Here is a 22238-nt window from a genome sequence, read left to right on the forward strand (position 1 = left end):
CGCCGCCTTCCGAGCAGGCCGCCGCCCCCCGCCTGCCCGGCGGACGTGCGGCGCGGCCCGCAGGCGGGCGCAGCCGCTGAGCTGGCCCGGCCCCATTGGCCCACGCGGAGCGCCTGCCGGCCCCGCCGACGGCTCCCCCGCCTCGGGCGCCCTCCCGCCCGCCCGCCCGCGGGTCGGTGGCCTGGACGGGAGGCCCGAAACGTCCCAAGCGCGCCGGTTTCCGCGGGGACGGTCCGGATGCTCCGCCGGGCCGAGGCGGCGAGCAAGCGGCTGCTTTGCGCAGCCTCTCTCCGACCGCCGAGCCTGTCCTGTTTGAGGGATATGGGGTGCTTCCCCCCAGAATGTGGCTGTTACTTTTTTTATTTCTACACCACCCAGTAGCCCAAGCTTTTTGGGCAGTTCGCAGCAAGTTCTCAAATACAAAAAAGAGATTAATAATAATCATGTATTGAAATTAAACCTGTCGCGGTTCGACAGACCCAGTATATGCTGTTAGGTGCCATTAAATGGGAGTAGAGGGCAGTTTTCACCTGGCACCACAAATATGAAAATGTGGGTGCTAGGTGGGTCTCAGTGGGGAGATCATTCCATAAGGGGAGTGCCATCCCTGAGAAGGCCCCCCCTTGTTGTCTCTCCAGGGTGGGGCTTCCTCGGAGTGGGCAGCCCACGGAAGGCCCCCGGTGCCCACTGCAGGGTCCAGGTGGAGAGGCGTCGGGAGAGGCGCTCCATCCGGACTTGTGGTCCCAAGCCATGCGGGGCTCCGGGGCTCCGCAGCATGTGGGCCGCCGATGCAAGTGGGCCAGAAGCAGAGCTGTCTGATCAGAAATTCTGGTCCCCCGTATCAGAAACAGCAGCTTCTGGACAGTCTTCAAGGGCAGCCCCAGGTCGTTAGCGCATCACAGTAGCCTAATGCAGAGATTGCTGGAGTGGAGAGTAGCAAATCTAGCCTGTCCCTGCCCAGATTTGGGGGGGGGGGGGCTGGGCCATGGGGACCCCCTGAGCCTCAGATGACAAAGGTGGATCCAGAAGCACCCCCAGCCTATGAACCTGCCCCCTCAGGGAGGGTGGAGCCCCGTCCAGCAGCATCCCAGTCTAGTCTGGGTGGAACTGGGGTTTAGGGACCCTCATGGTGCCCGCTGACACAACCAGGCGGCGGCTCAGCACAGCCCCAGCTCATGGGGGAGCGAGGGAGAAGAGGAGTGGGCGGTCCCTCTCGGTGGTTTCATGCGGCTTGGGGCACGAGCGACCCTGAAGAACCCCCTGCTGGAGAATACACAGAGCAGAACAGTGTTGCCCCAGTGCCACCAACCAAGGCGCGCAGCCCCTGGCGTGCGCTGCCCTCACTCCCGGCTCAGCCAGCTGCCCCAGAAGGGTCCCACAGCTGACGGCACCGAAGCCGCCGAGAGATCCAGAGGCATCAACCGGGCCACACTCCTCCATCTCCTGGCGTAGGTCATCCTCCAGCGTGATGGAAGCTGTTTACAGGTTCGAAAACCGGCCAAACCCCGCCTGAAATGAATCCAGTTACTCAGGTGCTGTTCAAGGGTGCCTGGAGCTGGCCGGCTACCAGCCACTCAAGGATCTTGCCCAGGCAGAGAACACTTTCCACTGGCCCGAAGCTCCAGGGAGGGCTTCTTCAGGGGTGCTCTTTCGGGCCACTGGGACCCCTCCTTCTCACAGTGTCCCCTTCCTCTCCTCCCTGGCCCAGCCAGTCTTGCCTTCCAGGCCGGCTTTTGTAAGCCCGGAGGGGCAAGGACCCACCTGGACAAACCTGTCCAAGCACTTTGTGGGCATCCTCAGGCCGTATCAGCTGAAACTCGCCCAATGACGCTGGACCAGGCTGAGCCCTGGGAACTGCTCCAGATTTGGCTGCTGTCAGACTAGCGACGAAGGCTTGGGAGATGCAAGAGATGCTTTTATCCTGGAAATGCCTAGCAAGCGCGTTGCAGCAGTCTTAGAGGGGTCTGCAGGGTGATAGGCCCCAGATGACCCCAGAAGTCTCCGTTGGGCACTGCGCAGAAGACTGAACAGAGGCAGTGAGAAGTTGTTTCTCTGCCGCTCTCCCCGCCCCTAAATATACCCAATTTCAGGCACATACCAGGGCTCGGTTGCCACCAGTAGTAGTTTTCCTCCAGCTGCTCTGAGGATGGACCTTCTCAAGGCGCCCCGAGCCCTTGCAGAGCGGAAAGGCTGCCGCCATGATCTGACCGTGAGAAAGGGACTGAATGGAAGCCCAGCACATTCAGACCACCATCCAGTACGGGGAGAAGAGGTCTGGGGTGCGCCCCAGCATGGCTGTGCGTGTGGGGCGGATGACTCTCGGGGGCCGGTCCCCTGGTGGCACAGAGTCCATGGAGCCCTGAGCTGCCCCAGACGGCGTCCTCAGCAGGAAGGTTGGCGTCCCGCAAAAGCCGCAGGCTGGGGCCTGCAGCATCACCCAAGCCCGGAATGGGGATCTGCTGCGCAGTGGGGTGGGCGGCACACCGCAGGACCCCTAACCTGTCCCACTCGCCCGGTGTGTGGGGCAAGTCTGGTGGCCAGGGAGCTGGAGAGGTCGGCAGAGTCTGTAGGCCCCCGCCCCTCACGCCTACCCCGATGCTGAGCCAACCCCTCCCTGTTCGCCCCCCACCCCCATCTTCAGTCATAGATGAGACAGGTCTTCTCTACTGATTTGGAATTCTGAAGCAGCACCTGGGGACCTGGTGAGGCAAGCGGGTGGGGTGGCCAGGGTTGGGAAAATCCAGATAAATCCTGGCAGAAAGGGGTTGCTAATATGTGCCTTTGTGTTATAAAAATACCTGCACCCCTTTCTCAGAAAGCAGCAGAATCCCAAGCCAGGTCACTGTTCAGTGCTGCTGTTACTTTAACAAGATGGAATTCTGGACTGCACTGAGAAGCTGCTGGAGGCTGCCACTATCAGAGAGGACGTGCCTGTGTTTTCATCCACGGCAGAAAAACGGAAACAAAGGTGTCCGTCTGTTTCTGAATGGACCCCCCTAAGCACTGCGGCCTTCGAATTGTGGTGCTGGCGGAGACTCCCGCGAGTCCCTTGGACCGCAAGACGATCAAACCGGTCAGTCCTAGAGGAGATCAACCCTGACTGCTCTTTAGAAGGCCAGATGCTGAAGATGAAACTCAAATACTCTGGCCACCTGATGAGAAGGAAGGACTCCCTGGAGAAGAGCCTGATGCTGGGAAGGATTGATGGCAAAAGGAGAAGGGGGCGGCAGAGGATGAGGGGGCTGGATGGGGTCACTGAAGCAGTTGGCGTGAGCTTGAGTGGACTCCGGGGGATGGTGGAGGACAGGAGGGCCTGGAGGAGTGTTGTCCATGGGGTAGCGATGGGTCGGACACGACTTCGCAACTAACAACAACAAAGAATCTAGTCCCACAGAGGCAAGCACCTGCGCAGTGCAGTTGTCAAACCAGATTTCCTGAATGGTTTAAACAGGATTCAAACTGCAGAAAAGTCTATTGAATTGACATGTCAATAAAGCAATCAGTAATGTTTTCCATACTATTGTTACCAGTATTTCTGGCACTGGTTTAGATACCAGTTTAGAACATTATGTCATGCCTAAGGACATCAGGTTGCTGTTATACTAACATAATCTGGAAACTTAATATTCTTTTATTGGTGTATGTGACTAGCAGGTTATAAAAATGTCTGTACATGGGCTGTGATTTTGTAGTTGGTGGGGAGAACCATGACCCGGTAGCGTGCTGTCGTAAGAAGCTGCAGGGGCCCTGGTGATCTTTCAATGAACTGCTGAGGTTCAAGGGGAAAGGGGCCTTTCCCGACTGAGCCCAGGTATCCCGTCTCGCGGCTGCCGTCGAGGCTTCCCGACAGCAGCCAGCCTGGAGGCGCAAGAGGGCAGAACAAGGTGCAGCCAGAAACCGTCTAGGCGGCATTCCGTTCCCCAGGTAGTCCTCCTTCCAGCACGGCGTCGCCCTCCACCCCTCCCAGTCCTGATGTTTCCCTCCAAGGTCCCTCCTCTTGGCTCAGGTCCCCCTCCCAGGCACACATTCAGGCTCGAGGGTGGGAACAGGCCCCCTGCGAGGGTCCGATCTTGCTGCCCTGCGCTACTGGGGGGTGGGGAGGCGCCCGGCCTCCCCAGGATCCGACCCACAGGGAAAAGCTGCGGGGCAAGTCCTTGGGTGCCTCGGTGCCTGCGGGGCGTGTGCAGGACAAACCCTCGGTGTTTCGCCTTGGGAAGGCTGCCTCGGGAAGCACCCCTCATGATCGATCGCTAAGCGCCTGGGCCTCGGTGCTGCCTAAGCAGAGTTTGTGTGGTCTTGGGTTCGCCCCAGTTCCTCGTTGCAACAGCTGAGGCGGAGCAAAGTGTCTGATGCATCTGGGTGTGTAGCTCATGGCTAATGTTATGGGGTGCTGGTATCCCCACTTGATTTATGGCCTGGCTTCCAGGAGGGACGGCCCGCAGTGGCTTAAGTCCACTGGGGAAGGTGGAATAAAAGGAACCCGCCCAGGGTGGCACAGCTTTTCCTGGGAGCCACACCAAAGGATTAGTCATACATGGAACAGTTTCCTTCCGGGAGGAGGCGACCACCCATGCTCCACGGTTGACTCAGGTGCTGTGCTGTATCTTCAGCAGCAGCTTTGAAGCAGGAGGAGGAGATGCGCTTGCTGAATCTGCTGAGGGCGCAACCTGGGAGGAACTTCAAATGCAGGACCAAGGGCCAAACTCACTGCTGGAGAAGCTCTCCGTGGCGGGTGGGGCCCAAGACCACCGGGGGGAGACGGGAATGCCCACCGGCTTGAGCTTGTGGTCGGTCTCCTTGTGAGCACCAAGGCCGGTCAAGCTTTTAGAATGGGAAAAAAGCAGCGCAAAAGCCAGCCAAGCAGCTGGTGCTGGGGGGAAGGGGAGCGGCTGTCGGAGGAACCCCAGAACACCGGATTTGGCCCCGGGCAAGTCCGAGGCCGGGCAGCTCTGCGCCCAATAATAGCATTTAATTCCGAAACAATTGTTACTCGTTCAAGCATTTGACAGCAGGAAGTTAAAGAAAATACAGACTCATGCAAAGTATTGCATTAGGAATGGAAACATACGAGCAAAACATGTTGGGTCACTGGAAGAACATGGGGCCATAAGCTCCGTGCTCAGCTGGCGTCTGTTTCATAATGGACTGGATGAGGGCCAAGAAGCTGCAACTCGGTCCAGGCAAGATGGAAGGGCTGTTGGATGATGCTCCGTCTGACGGATTAGACCGGGGCTCCTCAAACTTTTTCACGGGGGGGCCAGTTCAAAGCTGCCGGTGCTGGGCATGGGCCGGAAAGGTGGTGCCCGGTGGTGTGCGCGGGCCGGCGCGGGGGCAAGCACGTGCTGCGAGGCGGGCGCACGAGGCAGTGGCTTGCTCACGAAGAGGTTGTTCTCTCCGAGTGAGCAAACCGCTGCCTCCCGCACGCGGGGCGAGGTGGGCAGCGGCAGGCGTGCACATGGGTGCGCATGTGGCGGGTCCACATGCGCATGGTGGGCCAGATCCGGTCCCCGGGCCGTAGTTTGAGGACCCACGGATAAGACAGCCATTGTCCTGCCTTGGATGGGGTCGCACTTCCTCTGAAGGACCAGGTCAGGGGGACTCGGTGGCCCGGAGTGCTTTTTTCCAGCCACGAGGAGTATGACAACGATGGCCTTGTCTGGACAGACAGCCTGGCCACGGTTGCGCATGCGCTGGTAACATCCCAGCTGGATGACTGAAATGTGCTCTGCGTGGGGCTTTCTTTGAAGACGGTCTGGAGGCTTCAACTGGTCCAAAACAGGGTTGTGCATCTGGTGTCGTGCATCAGTTTGTGTGCCCATATAGCAACTATTCTGTATAAATTGCACGGGTTGCCAGTTGACCTAGGCTCAATTTAAAGGGCTTGTTTGAACATACAAAGCCTTACCTGGCTTGGGACCTGGCTGCTTGAAGGACTCCCTTTTCCCACAAACTCCTACCTGCTCATTGAGATCTGGGAATGAGGTCCTTCTGAAAGAGCCACCCCTAAGTAAAAGGGGTGGCAATTAGAAGAAGGGCCTTCTTGGTGGCTGCCCCCCACCTTTGGAACACGCTTCCTAAAGAGGTCCTCCTGCTGCTGTGACTACCTTCATTTCGGCACCAGGTAAAACTTTGCCCTTTCGCAGGTATTTCAAGACCTGATTTCACCAACGGATTGGAAGAGCTCACTCTGCTACCAGCAGCTCCCCCTGCCCCCGTCCCCTACTTGGAATTATAATGTTATCCTGAATTTTATTGTTGTTTGCCACTTAGAGAGCCCTGTCAAGCTATCCAGAGATCTATAAATTTGACAAATAAATAAATACATAAAATGGGGCTGCAGCCTCAGCATGTCCAGACTTTGATGTCTTAAATAGCATTCTAAAAGTGTTGTACTTGCAGAATGTGTTAAAGTGTTGTGCTCAGGATAGGAGGAAAAATGCCGCCCACTGGGCACTCACTCAGTGTGCCTCGAAGCCTCCACATTGGGCCTCTTGGAACGCTGGGAGAGCAGCGAACTAGAAGAGCCAGAAACAAAAAGGATAATTGAGTTGAGCATTGTCACTGCATGTATAGATTTTAGGTTGCATTGAACCAAAGAGTTTGTGAAAAGACTGGAAGAAAATGTTTGGATTATAGGACACTCCTCTTCATTCGAGGAGTTGAGCATTGTCACTGTATGTATAGATTTTAGGTTGCATTGAGCCAAAGAGTTTGTGAAAAGACTGGAAGAAAATGTTTGGATTATAGGACACGCTTCTTCATTCAGAGTAAAAGCAGATGTTCCGTGGCCAAGTTAACGGCTGATGCTCAGAGCAAGATGGCGGCCGGTCCCTGGACTGAGGCAGCATCAGACTCGGTGCATCATGTGCTCTGGTCTGATCTCTGGGAGGTGGGGAGGGAGGAATGCCAATCATGAACTCCAGGCCACTTGTGTCCACATCATGCCAACAGCTTCACCACCAGCCCCTTTGAGCTCAAGCCTTATGAAGCAAAAAGGGGCTGAGGAGCCGAAGAGAAGACACAGGAAGCCCGCACACGCTTGTCTGGGGCCGGGCAGCCGCCCCGTGCTCCCACAGAAGCGAGGGACTGGTGCCACCAGCCGAGATCCGAGCTGGCAGACATTTCTTGTGGGTTTTCCACTGGGGCATCTTGCTGTCCGCCGCGTGAGTCGAATGCCAGGCGAGGGGGCGTGTGGTCTGATCCAGCAGGATTCTTCTTGTGGGGTCCAGGCACCTGAAGAATTGCCTTCCCCTACTTTAGTGTGGATAATAATTTTATTTCTATACCGTCCAATAGCCAAAGCTCTCTCGGGGGTGTACAACAATTAATAACATACAGTGAAATATGATGGGAGATATAAGCAATGGTGAAAGCCCATAATATTTCCTTGAAAATGAAGCAATCTACAGATCAAAGGGAGGAGGGCTTTGTCATACAGCAGAGATGAACCATGCAACTCACTTCTACAGGATGTCATGATGGCTGTAGGAGAGGGTTGGGCAAATTCCTGGGGGGGAAGGCTGTCCATGGTTACTAGTCCTCATGACTCAGTGCTACCTCAGGATCAGAGGAAGCCCATTTAGCTGCACCCATTGCTGGGAAATGCGGGCAAGAGGGCTCTGCAGGCAGTCATGTCCCCCTCGGGAGATCCTGTGGCCGCTGGCTGGCTGCTGAGGGGACAGGATGTCAGAGTGGGTGGAGCTGCACCTGATCCCGCCTCAGCGCTCCTCCCGTGTCCAGGGATGATAATATACAATGAAATATGATGAGCTCTTCTCATCCTTCTCCACTAGGATGTCATTTCAAACCTGCAAAGAATACACATATCATTAGTCATTGTGGCGATGCTGCTATCTGTCCAGAAACAAGCCATGTGAGAGTATGATTTTATTTTAATTTTTATTTGAAGTATGATTTCTTTCTTTTTTTTGCCTGTCGCTTTTTGATTTTTTCTTTTATTGACAATCCTAAAAAATCACAAAGTTACATTATAATACAATCCGATAGTCAACTTATTATGCACACAATAGCTTCCAAAGCTTAAGGCTTAAGCTGACCAGCATTCCAGCCAGTTTCCAACTTGGTCTTCCGTATTGTCCGAGTCCCTATCACAGATAGTAGATGCCGTATTTTCATAAAATCATCTTGTTTTATTTCTGCTCCATATAGTCTAATCCAATGTGGCAATTTCTCCATCAATGCGACCATCCATATTCTGTTCCATGATGGTGGTGGTGGTGGTGGTGGTGGTGATGATGATGATGATGATGATGATGATGATGATGATGATGACGACGACGACGACGACTACATTCGCTATTTTCGGCCTCTGAACGCTTCCCCGCCGCCGCCTTCTCGACTTGCACGGGCGCCCGCAAGCGAGGCCGTTCCCCACCGAGCCGGCAGGGGGCGCGCTCGGCGGGCCCTTCTAGGCCGGGGCGAAGCATAGAGAGGGTGCGCCCGCCCACCGGGCCCTCCTTTCCCTGCGTCCCCCGCGCGGCGCCTGCGCACTGGGTCTCCCCGGCCCGGCGTCAGTCGCCTGCTGGTCATCATGGCGGAGCCCCGGGACAAGGCGCTGCAGGACTACCGCAAGAAGCTGCTGGAGCACAAGGAGATCGACGGGCGCCTCAAGGAGCGTGAGTGGCTCGGCGGGGCAAGGGCGGGGGGGGGGGCGGGGGGGGGGGGGGGGGGGGGGGGGGGGGCCGCGAAGGCGGGGGGGGGCGGGGGCCGGGCCTGCCCTTGCCTGCCCTGCCTCCTCCGTCCGGCCCCGTGGGCGCTTTGTCACGGCTGGGCCTTGGGAGGCTTTGGCATTCCGGCTCGACGACTCTGTCTGCTCGGCCTTCCCCAGGCTGGGCCTTCCGCGTGGGATGGACTACCAGCCCCGTCATCCCCAGCCAGCCTTGGCCTGCAAGTCCCATCCCCCCTGCGCCTCGACCAGCCTGTGTATGTAGCTCGAGACGTCGGGAGGGCCTTCCACTGCTTGATTTGCCTCTGTTCTGTCACACCGTTGCTGCAAACTGGAGGTTCTCCCTCCACTGTACTCCCTTGTGCTTCAGACATGTACTCTCACAACAACCCTTTGGGGTAGGCTAGGGCAACAGGTCGAAATGGAGGGAGTGACAGATTTTATTTTCCTGGGCTCCAAGATCACTGCAGATGGGGACTGCAGCCAAGAAATTAAAAGGCGCTTGCTCCTGGGGAGGAAAGCTGTGGCAAATCTAGACAGCATACTAAAAAGCAGAGACATCGCCCTGCCAACAAAAGTGCATATAGTCAAGGCTGTGGTTTTCCCAGTTGCAATGTATGGCTGTGAAAGTTGGAACATAAGGAAGGCTGAGTGCTGGAGGATTGGGGCCTTTGAATTGTGGTGCTGGAGGAGACTCCTGCGAGTCCCTTGGACCACAAGGCGATCAAACCGGTCAGTCGTAGAGAAGATCAACCCTGACTGCTCTTTAGAAGGCCAGATCCTGAAGATGAAACTCAAATCCTTTGGCCACCTAATGAGAAGGAAGGACTTCCTGGAGAAGAGCCTGATGCTGGGAACAATAGACGGCAAAAGAAGGGGACGGCAGAGGATGAGGGGGCTGGATGGGGTCACTGGGGCAGTTGGTGTGAGCTTGAGTGGACTCCAGGGGATGGTGGAGGACAGGAAGGCCTGGAGGAATGTCGTCCATGGGGTCGCGATGGGTCGGATGCAACTTCGTGACTAACAACAACAATCTGGAGATGTCAGAAATTGAACTCGGGACCTGCTGTGTTTGGAGCAGGGCATCTATCACTCCATGGCATCCCTCTCTGTCTCATATATGTTACTGCCCTTCTTGCCCTCTGTGTATTCCCCTCATCTGCAAAAAGCCACAAATGCTTGTGGAGTGATACATCTTTTACGGCGTTATGAACTACATATGAGTGGAGCATTCGACACTCTGTTTTCCTGACTATTATTGAAAACAATGAAACGAGAAGGCACTTATGTATAAAAAAAAGGAAAGCAAAAAATCTTAGGTGCTTGGAAAGAATATTTATTTTTTTCCAGTGTGTTTCAGAAACAATCTTTTTCCTTCATCGGAGCTGCTTATTATTTTTCTAGACATGTTAAGAACCCTTTCAATATCTCTTCTGTTTTGAATGGTCCAACAAAGGTCAACCAGGTGCCTTTCAGAAACCTAGAAGAAAACAGTAGCCTTCCCTCATGGTTTGTCCTAGGCATCTAGCTTTGAGGTGTGCTGTCTAGATACAAAGTTCTATGTCATTTACATGGGAAAATAACCAGTAAATTGGATTTCCTTCAAGAATTTGTCAGTTCCCCCTTTAAAAGCCTCTTTATATGATAACTCCTGAGAATGGAGACTGAGGCTGAAACTGGAATGGTCAGAAAAGGAGAAATACATATGAGGACAGCTCCCTCCCCACACATGTACAAATGGCTGCAATAGTTTCTGGAAGAGAAAAGGGGGATAAATAAGAGGAAAAGAAGTGGTGAAACACCTAACAATAGCATGCACAGACATCCGATACAGGCAATAGCCACAGCAGGAAATGAGTGGGTTTGCCTAAAGCCGTACAGGTTAGCACTGCATTCATGTTCTTGAAGGCCTCTGCTTTAAGCCTCTTCTTTGAAAGCTTATAGTGAATGGGGTGAGCTATTTTCCTTGGTGGGTAGCAGTTGTCTTTTTCTTTTTCCCCATGACATTCAGAAGAGCTTTCAATCTGATTCTGTATGTGGTTACTTAGTGAGACGTCTTCCTTCAGTGGAAGGCTCACGTACATGTGCACCGGATTGCAGTGTGTCAAAGCATCTGTGGGAATTGTTACGCTAGGCCTATTCTGACTAAAAAGATGCATGTATGAAGAAGTATATTTTCTAAACTGCCATGGGGAATTTATTCAAGCAAAGTGCTTTCTGTTTCTTTTGTTTTCCTTTTGTGGAGAGGGCTGGGAGAAGAGAGTAAATATACGTATTTAACATGCCAGCACTTTAAATAATGCCATTGCTTTTGTAGTAAGGGAGCAGCTGAAGGAGCTTACCAAGCAGTATGAAAAATCTGAAAATGACCTCAAGGCTCTGCAAAGCGTTGGGCAGGTGAGTGTTCCTGCAGGGCAGCAGCAGGGGGGAATGCTGTTGTGGGCACACTCTGAGTCTTTAATCACGGTCCAAGATAGGCCGTGTTCTTGGCTTGGTGGGTCTGATAGTTTTCCACTTTATTTTTTAGATTGTTGGTGAAGTTCTTAAACAGTTAACAGAAGAGAAATGTAAGTGCCCTGATGTGATATCTGACTTGACTAACATTTAAACTGGCAACATGAAAATAATTTATTGGAATTAAGCCAAGACTGAATAGCATAGCAATAACAGTAGTTACAGTGCTGTAAAAGTATTTTAGGAAGATTTCTTTTTGTTGCCCGAAAAGTAGGTGCCGTATAGAGTAAATCATTGTTCTTTCTTTTGCTGCTTCTAGTCATTGTCAAAGCGACAAATGGGCCAAGATACGTTGTTGGCTGCCGTCGTCAGGTGAGCCTCTTGCTTTGAGTGCTGGTGTGCTGGACTCTCACGTGGGAAATAAATTTCGCTTTAAAGCCTGAACATCTGCCTCTTTCTGCCTCCAGCTCGATAAAAGTAAACTAAAGCCTGGAACAAGAGTTGCGCTGGACATGACAACCCTGACAATTATGAGGTGGGTTCCTGCTACGGGGGGAGAAGGGGGCAGGTGGGAGTAGGCAGAGCAGCCTTCCTCGTGCGCTGGGACCGCAGCTCCCCACACCCCCATCCAGATGCCCCTGATCTGGAGACAAGCGAGTGCGCGGGGACCGCCTGAACGGGACTCTGAGGGAGACGCTCAGCCCTCACGGGACACTGTATTGGCGACCCCCACCCTGAGCGGTGGTTTGAGTGCCAGCTTCTCCTCTGGGAAAGCCTGGGATCGGTCATGAGTCTGGCCCTGCACAGTTACGTGTGGTTTCCAAGAAGCTGCAGTTGCTAGATGAGGGACTGGAGCACAGTGGATTGAAAAAGCTGCATCGCCTCTCCAATTTTAGATACTTGCCAAGAGAAGTCGACCCCTTGGTTTACAACATGTCTCATGAAGATCCTGGAGATGTCTCTTACTCGGAGATTGGTGGATTGTCAGAACAAATCAGGGAACTGAGAGAGGTAGTCGTCTGTTTTGTCGTCATGGAACTGTGTAATGGGCACAATTGCATTGGTCATATCCTTGAAGTAGAGAAGGCATTTGAATCTTTTGTACAGTTTGGATGTGATGGTACTGATCCTTAACCCCAGTCGTTCCCCAACTGGGCCTTCCAGGACTTGTTGGAGTACAGCTCCCAGAATTCCCCAGGCTGGGGGGATTCTGGGAGCTGTGCTCCAACAGACCTGGAAGGTCCAGGGTGAAGAAGGCTGCTCTGCACCTTGGTGTAGGAGGGGACTGCAAGCCATCTGTGGCTCTGTGCACCTCTTCCCCCTCACACGCTGATCCCCCCCCTTTCCTTCTCACCCAGAGCAGGGCAGCCTCTGGCATACGGGCCTAATCTGGCCCACATTGGCTGCCCGTGTGGATTCCTTCAAGCCCCACCTGCTGCAGAAATTCCCACTGTTCTCACTCATCAGGTATAGCTGAGGATGGCTGGGGGACTCCCAGCACCTTCCCCACTGGGAAGTGCCCAACGCAGGTTGGGGGCTAGGTGGGAATCCTCTGGACGCATCCCCTGGGGATGCGCTTTGCTGGACATAAGCTGCCTCCCGTGGGAGCAGGGCTAGCGACTCTGACGCTGCCGCCCCCAGGAGAGGGTGTGAGGAGGGCAGAGCTGCCCAGCTGAGGAGGCAGCCGCAGGAGGAGCCCTCCAGCCACAGCTGAGCGCCTTAAGGTCGGCCTTTGGGGCAGCTTCCCCAGTGGCTTGGGGAATGTCCGGCGAGAAAGTACCAAATCTGGGAAGCTGCAAAGTTTGTTTACACGGCCCATCGGGAGTTTATCAGTCTAGTCAGTTGAGTAGCTGTCTTTGTCCAGAAGGGAGTCAGAGGCAGAACTAGCTGAATGATGAAATTCTGCTCAATTGTTTCCAGCAACGTGCTCAGTTCTAAAAACTGCATCCCTGCGTGTCCTTGCTTGGGAGTAAGCTCCACTTCCGTTTCCTCCCCTCCCCGCTGTGTGCCCCCAAAACTTGCTGTGGACAGTCCCCTTTTTCTCTGGAACAGATTTTGAGGGAACACGGGAGGGGGTGGCAGGCAATTACCTCCCCTTGTTCTGCTGGCCAAATGTGTGAAGTAAATCTTCTGTTCTGAATCCCAGTCATATTTGGTTGTTCCTCCTTTTCACAGGTCATAGAGCTACCCCTGACAAATCCAGAATTGTTCCAGCGTGTGGGGATCATACCACCCAAGGGCTGCTTGCTGTACGGTCCCCCAGGTTGGTCCCCCCGTGTGCATGTGTGGTAGCCCTCCCCGAATCGTTTTGTTGCTTGGGATGTTTCATTTTAGACGGCCTGTTCATTTTTTGCTCCAAGAGACCCCTAGTGGGGTATCAAGAAGCTTAGTGGGGAAATACTGAAGTTTCTTGGTGCAGGGATGACCTTTGAGACATCTGTGTGTCTGCACTTGTTCTCGCCTGGTAAAAGGGGGTATCATATAGGGTTCTTTGAATCCCTTCTGGAATACTGTTTTAATCCATTTTTATTTTTATGTCCCTATCATGTTTGCATCTTGCCCCTTTTCCCATGAGCTCGCTAAAGAAAATGTCTCTTTCTCTGTCCCTCCTGCATTTTATCCTCCGAAAAGCTGGGGTAAACCAGACTGAGAGAAACGTATGATTTTCCCAAACCGCTTCCATGTCTGGGCGAGAATTTGAACCCAGTTCTCCCTGTGTCCACTATGCCAAGCCACACGTTTAAGTGTGTGTATGTATCTGTCACGTCGGTGCTCTGTTTCTCGAACTGTCCTTTGCGTATTTTCTGTCCAGGTACAGGGAAAACGCTCCTAGCCAGAGCTGTTGCCAGCCAGCTGGACTGCAATTTCCTAAAGGTAAGACAGTAGCCTTTCTCACGTCAAATCTCGTCCGGTGGACCCCCAGCCAGCGCTCACGTTGCCCGCCGTCGTTCCCAGGTGGTGTCCAGCTCCATCGTCGACAAGTACATTGGCGAAAGCGCTCGGCTGATCAGAGAAATGTTCAACTACGCCAGGGACCACCAGCCCTGCATCATCTTCATGGATGAGATTGATGCTATTGGTAAGGCTGGGGGATTCGTGGGGCCTGTGAGCACACCTTGTTTCCTTGCCCACAGAATTCCTGGCTTCCTCCCCAGGAGCAGCATCCCTCTTCCCTAAGCATTGGAAAGAGTGACTGTGTTGGGAGGAACAGGGATCAAGACTGGGAGATGCCGGAGGGGGTGCCGTGCTCCTGCATCACACCGAAATTAAGACTGCCCTGGTCCCTGCTGCAACACCAGGAACTGGGGGACACAATGTCACACGCTCTGCTCTGCTGGCAGACTCCCCACTGGGACTTCTGCATGGCCCCCCGTGTGGGCAGGAAGCTGGACCGGTAGGCGTTTTGCTCAGGCCAGCAGAGTGTCCTCCTGACCGTGTCTTCCGTAAAGATCCCTTCTTGTGAGAGGAGCTTTCATGCGTGCTGGCTGGGATGTAACTGAAAGCAACCAGCTGAAGGTACAGCTGAGCTACTCTTGCATAAATGCCCTCACAAGTTGGCAGCCAGAAGTTCCTCTGGAAGGGAATCTCATTTTCAGAAGCCCAGTGCATACATGACAACCCTTACTCTGCCTGGCTTCAAAGCCAAACTCCTATGTTTAGCTTTCACCTTGATTTTCAAATCACGCCCGTCCGGTTTGAACACGCTGCCTGGCTTCAGCAAAACGCTGACTGCCTTTCTATCATGTTTTCTAGGTGGTCGTCGTTTTTCAGAAGGCACTTCAGCTGACAGAGAAATACAGAGGACACTAATGGAGGTAAAGTTTCTTTGCATTCGGACTCCCTGCCCCACACGTTTTAGTCCCAGGCAGCCAAGCAAAAATAAGAGACCGATGTATGTTAAGATAGTGCACCTTTCCCTAGTTTCAAAGTGCCATTTTCAACTCTGGCTTCAAGTAGTGCAGGCTGGAATTACAGAAATGGAGATATGATTAGGTGAATTAAAACAAAACTGGCAATTCTTTCGGTCAAAGAGCTCCTGAAGACTGCACTCTTTGATCAGTTTGTTTAAGGGCTAGTGCATGCAGTCAAATGATCGCACTGCCTGAACATGCATGTTTGTCGAACCTCTCGTTTTCACTATGACTCCTGCAGATGAAGGCTTTTGCCTGTCTCAGCCAAGACCAGAACCTCCACAAAGTGAACAACTCTCTGCATAAGCAAATGATGCACAACCCGATCAAGGCTAAAGTTTTTATAGATGCTCTTTCTGAGTCCCTGAAAGCCACAATTCTTGCAGGCTGGAAGGCCGTGTCTCTGACCCTGGGTTCCATGTATATGGCAAGGGCTGCGCTTTTGCTGTGTGCTTTTCGAGCAACTTCCTGGGCTGAGCGCTCACCCTCAGAAAACACCCAAGTTAGGAAGCCTTCTGTTTACTTGTCGCATGTTGCAGTTACTGAATCAAATGGATGGATTTGACACTCTGCATCGAGTTAAAATGATCATGGCTACGAACAGACCAGACACCCTGGATCCAGCATTGTTGCGCCCCGGAAGGCTGGACAGGAAAATCCGTGAGTAGCATTGTTCACGTCAGAGTAATTCTGTGCCTTCCTCACTGGCAAAAATGATATTATTTTCTGCAAGTTTTACTAAGTTCTCCACAGTGAATCAGTTGATCATAATTTCTTTGCATCCTGGAAGATCCTCTGAATATTGTTTTCCTTTCTGATACAGACAGATGTTTGCCGAGAAGAATGGAAATATGGTTTGAAATAGGATCTGGTTAGAATAATCTTGGGTTTTTGTATTAAGTTTGTATTTGATATGTACCCTCCCTTTTCACTAAGAAAATAATATGCAAGGCTGTCATTAAGTGTTTAATAAAAAGATACTTGAACTATATTTTTGGATTTTACTGTGGTAAGTTAAGTGATGTTTCTGAATCTTATTTTTCCATGTTAATTATCTTATTGTGATGTCAGCACAATTCATTCTGGATCAAGACGTTGATTGGCAGTAATTAAGAGAGAGCTTTCCCTTCCTGTCTAGATATTGACTTGCCAAATGAACAAGCCAGGCTGGACATACTGAAGATTCATGCTGGGCCTATTACTAAACATGGAGAAATAGGCAAGTTCCCCATGGGTCATGAATGCCTCTTAGGATTACCTGCTGCTTTCCATGCTTTGGTCCATCCACGCTTAATGAAAGGGATGCCAAGCCGCCGCTGGGTTGGGCTAACGACTGTCATGTGGGATGCCCCATTGATTCATTGCCTCCCCCTCCCAGCCCTCCACTGGATGGGGCTGCTCCCTGAGCAGGCATTGCTTTAGATCGGAGGAGCAGCGCCTCAGACCAGGGCCCCAGCCTGCGCCCCGTTTCCCCCAACCACTGATCACTCGGAGGTTCTCCCAGGTGTCGTGCAGCGTTTGACCCATTGTAAAAAGCGGGAATATCTTCCCCGATGCTTAGTTAATATCGGGAAGACATTTAAGCCCGTTTGGGGCGGGGGTTGCCCTGTTCCTTTTGTCTTGGCCCCATCTACCATGAAGCGCAGCCCCCAAGAGCGTCTCCACAGTGGAATTCGGCCCTCGGGCAACGGATTCAACACCCTGCTCTCGAGGCGGACCATGCATTTCACTGGCCTCCCTCGGCTGACTCCCCAGCCTCGAAGGTGGGCCTTGGCCGTGGCCACTCACACCCTCATTTCCACAGAGGCGATCCGGCATAGGCAAGGAGGGGCCTATCCGCCTTTGAAAAGTGTGCGGATACTTGAGTCGATTCGCAGTGCCGCTGCCAGATGCTGGCCGGGACGGTCACTCCTGGGCAAGCCATTCGGCACCTGAGGCTTGGCTTTGCATTCCTCAGACCAACGGGTTCGGGGAGCAGCCACCAAGAGCAGCCTTTCTGGCTGCCCGAGGCCCGGCAGGGATCAGCGTGAATGGGTGGGCTGAGCCTCCTCCCCCGCCAGCCCCCTGCATGGCCCCATTCTCCCTCTCAGGGGTCTTTCCATTCCTGGAGAGTTCTTCCCCCACCAGCTGCAAGTGGCGGGATAGGGGCTCGGCCCTTGGCCGTTTGAGCGCTGAGGTCGGAGGCCCTTGGTGCTGAGGCCCGGAAGCACCCTGTGCCTCTGCCTCCCCGCACCCGCGGCGATGTTGGAAAAGCACAGGCGCATGCCCTTAGCCAGCTCCCTTGTGCATCACACCACAGCCATGCGCATTCATGTGCAGTAGTTCTGGAAGAGTGAAGCTGGCTGGGCCAACAGAATGCTGTCATTGGCCTGGTGGAAAATAGGGTAGGCAGGTTGTGGCCCCTGCTGTAGTTTCCTCTGCACATGTTCAGAGTCCTGTCTGAGTGGCATGGAAAGCAAGGATTTGTATCCCATCTCAGCCCTGTGTAGAATAGACCCATTGAAATGACTGGGACCTCAGTCAGTCATGACTTGATGGCTTTGCTCTTTGCATAACTGTCACCGCATAAAACCCAGAGAGGTCTAGGTTTTGCAGCGGTTGCTGCTTGCAGTTCAAAGTCCTGATTAACTCAGCAATGTGTGTCTTCTCCACTAGATTACGAAGCAATTGTGAAACTTTCCGATGGCTTTAATGGGGCTGACCTGAGAAATGTTTGTACTGAGGCAGGTAAGGCGATCCTCTGGCACTGCTTTCTGCTTTCCCTTATCCCTTGGCTTTAAAGAATAGCGACTCATTTTCAGCACCTGTGAAAATAAGGCATCCTGCGACATGGAAGGCCGTGGTGTACAGCCTGACCTTTATCTTGTAGACAGATTTTTGCATGTTTGCAGGTCCTGTCTCATGAGTACTCCTGTAATAGTTTGGATAGGAAGCGTCCTTTACTTTCTTAAATCTCCTGCTCTTCCTCTTAGTATGCAACACTGCCAGCAGGAATTTAATTCCAATCTTACTAATTCCCTTCTTCCACAGTATTGTGCCCAAGCTACAAGGCTCCTTCATCAGACACTAGAGAATAAAACCCTGGTGTTCTAACAGCCTGTGATTCTGGATTAACAATAAACAAAGTAAAACTTTATCTATACAAGAAGCATATTGGTTTCAAGATGTTCAGTAACTTCCTTCCTTAGTTTAAAAATCAGTATATATTAGTAATATCTGAGTTATTGCACTCTGCCCTTTCACAGATACTCCTCACTCTCAAATCCTTTCTCTTCCGAACGCAGTTTGACCAGTCTTTATTCTATTTATCTCAGTTTAACATTTCCCTTGGGCACTCAGGTTTCTGTCAGCTGCTATTTCTCACTCCCTTATAATACTCTACAATATTTGATCTTGTCTCTTCCTAATCACTAACACATCCTCCAAGTATTCTGCTTCCTTCTTCAGAATCTTAAATGCCTTCCACAACACAATCTGGGATCCTAAAGGCTGATCTTCAGATTCTGCTGTCTGACCACAACTTGCAGGCCAACAATATCTGTTTCTCTCTCCTGAGATATTTCTAAGCTCCACTCACACGCTCTCAGTCACCAGCTTATCACCTCATTCATTCCGCCCCCCCTTCTGCCCCCCTTCCCTTCTGAAACTTGAAGTTGTTGCACCCTGAACTGTGACCATGTTGTTGCCGCCAAATTTAGAGCGAAACAGAGCCACGAAACAGGCTGCCGTTGCACATCTCCAATTTCCCCCCGTCACACCTTGCTTCTTGAACTGTCTCTGCAGGCATGTTTGCCATTCGCGCTGATCATGACTTCGTCGTTCAGGAGGACTTCATGAAGGCTGTTAGGAAAGTTGCCGATTCTAAGAAGCTGGAATCCAAGCTGGACTACAAACCTGTGTAGATGCCAGGGTGGGTCATGGGTGACTGTGAGTGCATGGGGAAAGTGGAGCTTCGTAGGCGAAATGTGACACAAACGTTCCCCCTTGATTGTGTTCCTATTGCAAGCATTGTCTGTATTACACCGGGCAAGGTGTCCAGCTGTTACTGCTAGTGATGAGTCTGCTGGAGAGAGTGTGGAATTCTGAAAGCAAGGCTGTCTCCGTTAAACCCCAGCCAAGTGCGGAGTGAAACGTGCTCCGATGACTTTATAAAATGTACCAGGTTTATTCCTTTTGGTGGATTTTAAGACGGTGTTTTTCTTATTTTGTATAATGTTTTCTTCCCTTAAAAAGGCAAATAAAACTTGATTTCCTCAGTATGCGTTTCTCAAATTTACTACAGAGCACAGTGGGTAATGGCCTGAGATGGTCAAAGACTTCAGCTTGCAGGATCTTGCTCAAATCCAGAAAATCCTCGCTTTCGTTGAAGCAGGGTTCAAACATTGCACGGGTGCTTGTTACATGGAGCCACTGTATCATACATCATTTCTTCACTGAGCGACTGCAATCTGTGATTTATTTCGCAGGCGATAGATACCCTCCATTAGATCAGCAAGAATTCAGATGGATGCTTTTAGGATCAGATGGGAGTCAACAAACACTGCTTGGATGAGGAAAAATACTGGATGGAATCTAATCTGGAACTTTCTTGTTTAGAAGTATTTATTTATTTATTAAAACATTTTTATGCCGCCCCATTCGCCAAAGCCTCAGGGCGGCTCACAACCATAAATAAAACCACATAAATTAAAATATACATATTAGAATGGTAATAATAATTTAAAATACAATATACACACAATATAAAATAAGCCGCCCTGGCCAGTTAAAATTCAGTAGTATTAACATTTAAAATGTTGCTTAAATAAAAAGGTCTTTGCCTGGCGCCGAAAAACAAATAACGACGGCGCCAGGCGGACCTCTCTGGGGAGCGCATTCCATAACTTAGGCGCCACTGCTGAGAAAGCCCTCCTCCGAGTAGCCACCCTCCTAATTTCTCTCACGGAGGAGTAGACAAAGTTCTAATGTGCCAGGCACCTAGTTGGGCTTGTTTAACTCTTGGTGAGTTTGCAAACTAAGTCACTGTTGTGGAGAACTGTTTAAAACTACCACTGCCTCTCCTGTCCCCATGTGACTTCATTATGTGGAGGTTCTGGAGTGTGCCATAACAGAATTGGTCTTGAAAGGAGGGTTACTGCATAGCCTGCAGAGATATATAAACCTGATGTCTTTGGAATTCCTCAAAGTCTTCTAAAAATAGAATGCAGAAGAATTCAGCCTGTTGGATGTTCAGAATAAAATGAGGGGGTGGTAGGGCAATCGGGGCGGTAGGATACTGGAAGTCAGAAAAGTTAGGAAGAAGGCAAACATTAACATCTTCAGTTCCGTATCCGATTTGAGTGTATAATTCTGTTTCCTGTACGTACGTATGTATGTATGTATTTAAACAACTTATATGCCGTCCCATCGCATGAGCCTCAGGTGGCTTACAATCATTAAAATTGCATATAAAATACAAAAAATTCATAAATAAATACAAAAGATAAAATAGAATAGTGGATCCGGCCTGGTCAAATAAACCATTAACAATTAAAATAGCGTTTAAATAAAAAGGTCTTGGCCTGGCGCCGAAAAACTAAGGACGGTGCCAGGCGGACCTCTCTGGAGAGCGCATTCCATAGGTTGGGCGCCACTGCAAAGAAGCCTCCCCCAATCCTACTTGATGTGTTGGGCTACAATGTCACCTCCTGCAAAGGATTATGGGAATTGTAGTCCACATCTCGAGCCTATCATGCTCGGGGAGGCTGGAGTAGAAAATACTGCACTAGCACGTCTCTCTAGTCCTCTCACTGGCGAGTCTGCAGTACTGATGCAGGAAAGAGAGATCTTAATATTTTAAACAGCTTCTCATTGCCTGTCAGGTCAAAGTCCTCAGATGGAAGTTTATGAGCAGCTATTTCAAAACAGTAAAATAACTGCACCGTGAAAGACTGAACAGCAGGTAACAAACCAGTAGCCAGCATGGAAGCATTCAGGGAAAAGCCAAATAAAACAAGTCTTTGGGATCTGTTTAAAAACACCCAGAGAGAGGCCTTGAGGGCAGATCTCTGAGAAGGGAATCCCACAAATATTAAGCCGCCACGGCAAAAGCCTCGCCACCTCGATCTTTCCACAGAAGTAGGTCTTCCGTGGCCAGGCTTAAGGCTAGCCAGGTTCATAGGTGCTGGTTGTCCCGTGTTTTGGATTTTAACAGTAAAATACAGGACTTCAAACAGGTAATAAATCGAGGGAGGGTGGCGGCAAATCGTCTAGGTCCATCTTTAGCCAGCAGTGTGCCGCTTTTGTGCCACCTGGAGTTTCTGAGCTGCCTCCAACTATGCCTCTGTGTTAATCTCGGGAGCATCACCATGGTGGCCCAGCCTTGCGACCGAGGCCTGAGGCCAGGTCTACCTTTCTTTAGATAGGGGTGCAGCTAAGCTGGTGTCGACCAAAGCTTGCCCAGAGCGCTTGCCATGCAGGCGAGCTGCACTTCCGTATGTGGAGAGCACGATAGGATAAATAAGGATGTTTGTGCATCGGAGACCCGAGAGGAAGTCCGTTACCCTCGATGTGTGAAGCTCTACAAAGAAGACTTTTCTGGGCCACTACTCTTCAGATAAGCTTCCTCACCAATAAGCTGCACTTCCTCTTGCAGAGACACTTCTAAAGCCCGCTCTTTATCCTTAAGCACATACTTGAAATGCAGAGGAATCTTCCTTTCTTGAAGACTTGAACACTGGGCTTTAGTTAGCCGAGGTCCAGAACACAGTGGCAGCAATGGCGGCTGCGATTTAAATGCTTGAAACGTGAGTGGTAAAAACCTACGAAGCAAAAGGGAGACGAGAAAGCACCGCAAATATCACTGCACTCGCTGACTGGCAGCCATCCAGCCTGTGGGCCATGAATGACCCACATAGGAGCCTCAGTGTGCATGCAAACTGACGCATGATTGGAAAAGGACAAGCGGAAGATGCGATGCCTTCCGTTTTCACAACACCGGGCAGTTGTTCTCAAGCTGGGAACTGGAAAGGGTGGAGCCAGGCTCAAGCTGCAATAAAGATTCTTTATTATGTTTCTGTATGTACAGTAGCTGGGCAATTTGCTGCAATTAGGAACATAAATACAAGGTCAAAATACAAGGTGGAAATTTAGATTTGTGAAACTGTTTGCTTAGCTGCAAAGCCGTGCCCAACCCACCGCAACCCCAT

At 51.5% G+C, this 22238-nt stretch overlaps 1 protein-coding gene across 1 annotated transcript; it reads left to right on the forward strand.

Annotated features, from left to right (window-relative positions):
• Nucleotides 1-8500: 8500 nt before the first annotated feature.
• On the forward strand, nucleotides 8501-19310 carry PSMC6 (proteasome 26S subunit, ATPase 6). The gene is made up of 14 exons (XM_044436615.1): nucleotides 8501-8636; nucleotides 11004-11083; nucleotides 11214-11253; nucleotides 11460-11512; nucleotides 11608-11675; nucleotides 12037-12151; nucleotides 13316-13403; nucleotides 13953-14014; nucleotides 14096-14219; nucleotides 14894-14955; nucleotides 15591-15711; nucleotides 16190-16270; nucleotides 17707-17778; nucleotides 18835-19310. Exons 1-14 carry the CDS (start codon nucleotides 8552-8554, stop codon nucleotides 18951-18953), a joined length of 1170 nt encoding a protein of 389 aa, XP_044292550.1. The 5' UTR covers nucleotides 8501-8551; the 3' UTR covers nucleotides 18954-19310.
• The last annotated feature ends 2928 nt before the right edge of the window (nucleotides 19311-22238 follow it).

This window comes from Varanus komodoensis, unplaced genomic scaffold (genome assembly GCF_004798865.1).
Source record: "Varanus komodoensis strain SLA01 unplaced genomic scaffold, ASM479886v1 scaffold3, whole genome shotgun sequence".
In the NCBI taxonomy this organism is placed as follows: domain Eukaryota; kingdom Metazoa; phylum Chordata; class Lepidosauria; order Squamata; family Varanidae; genus Varanus; species Varanus komodoensis.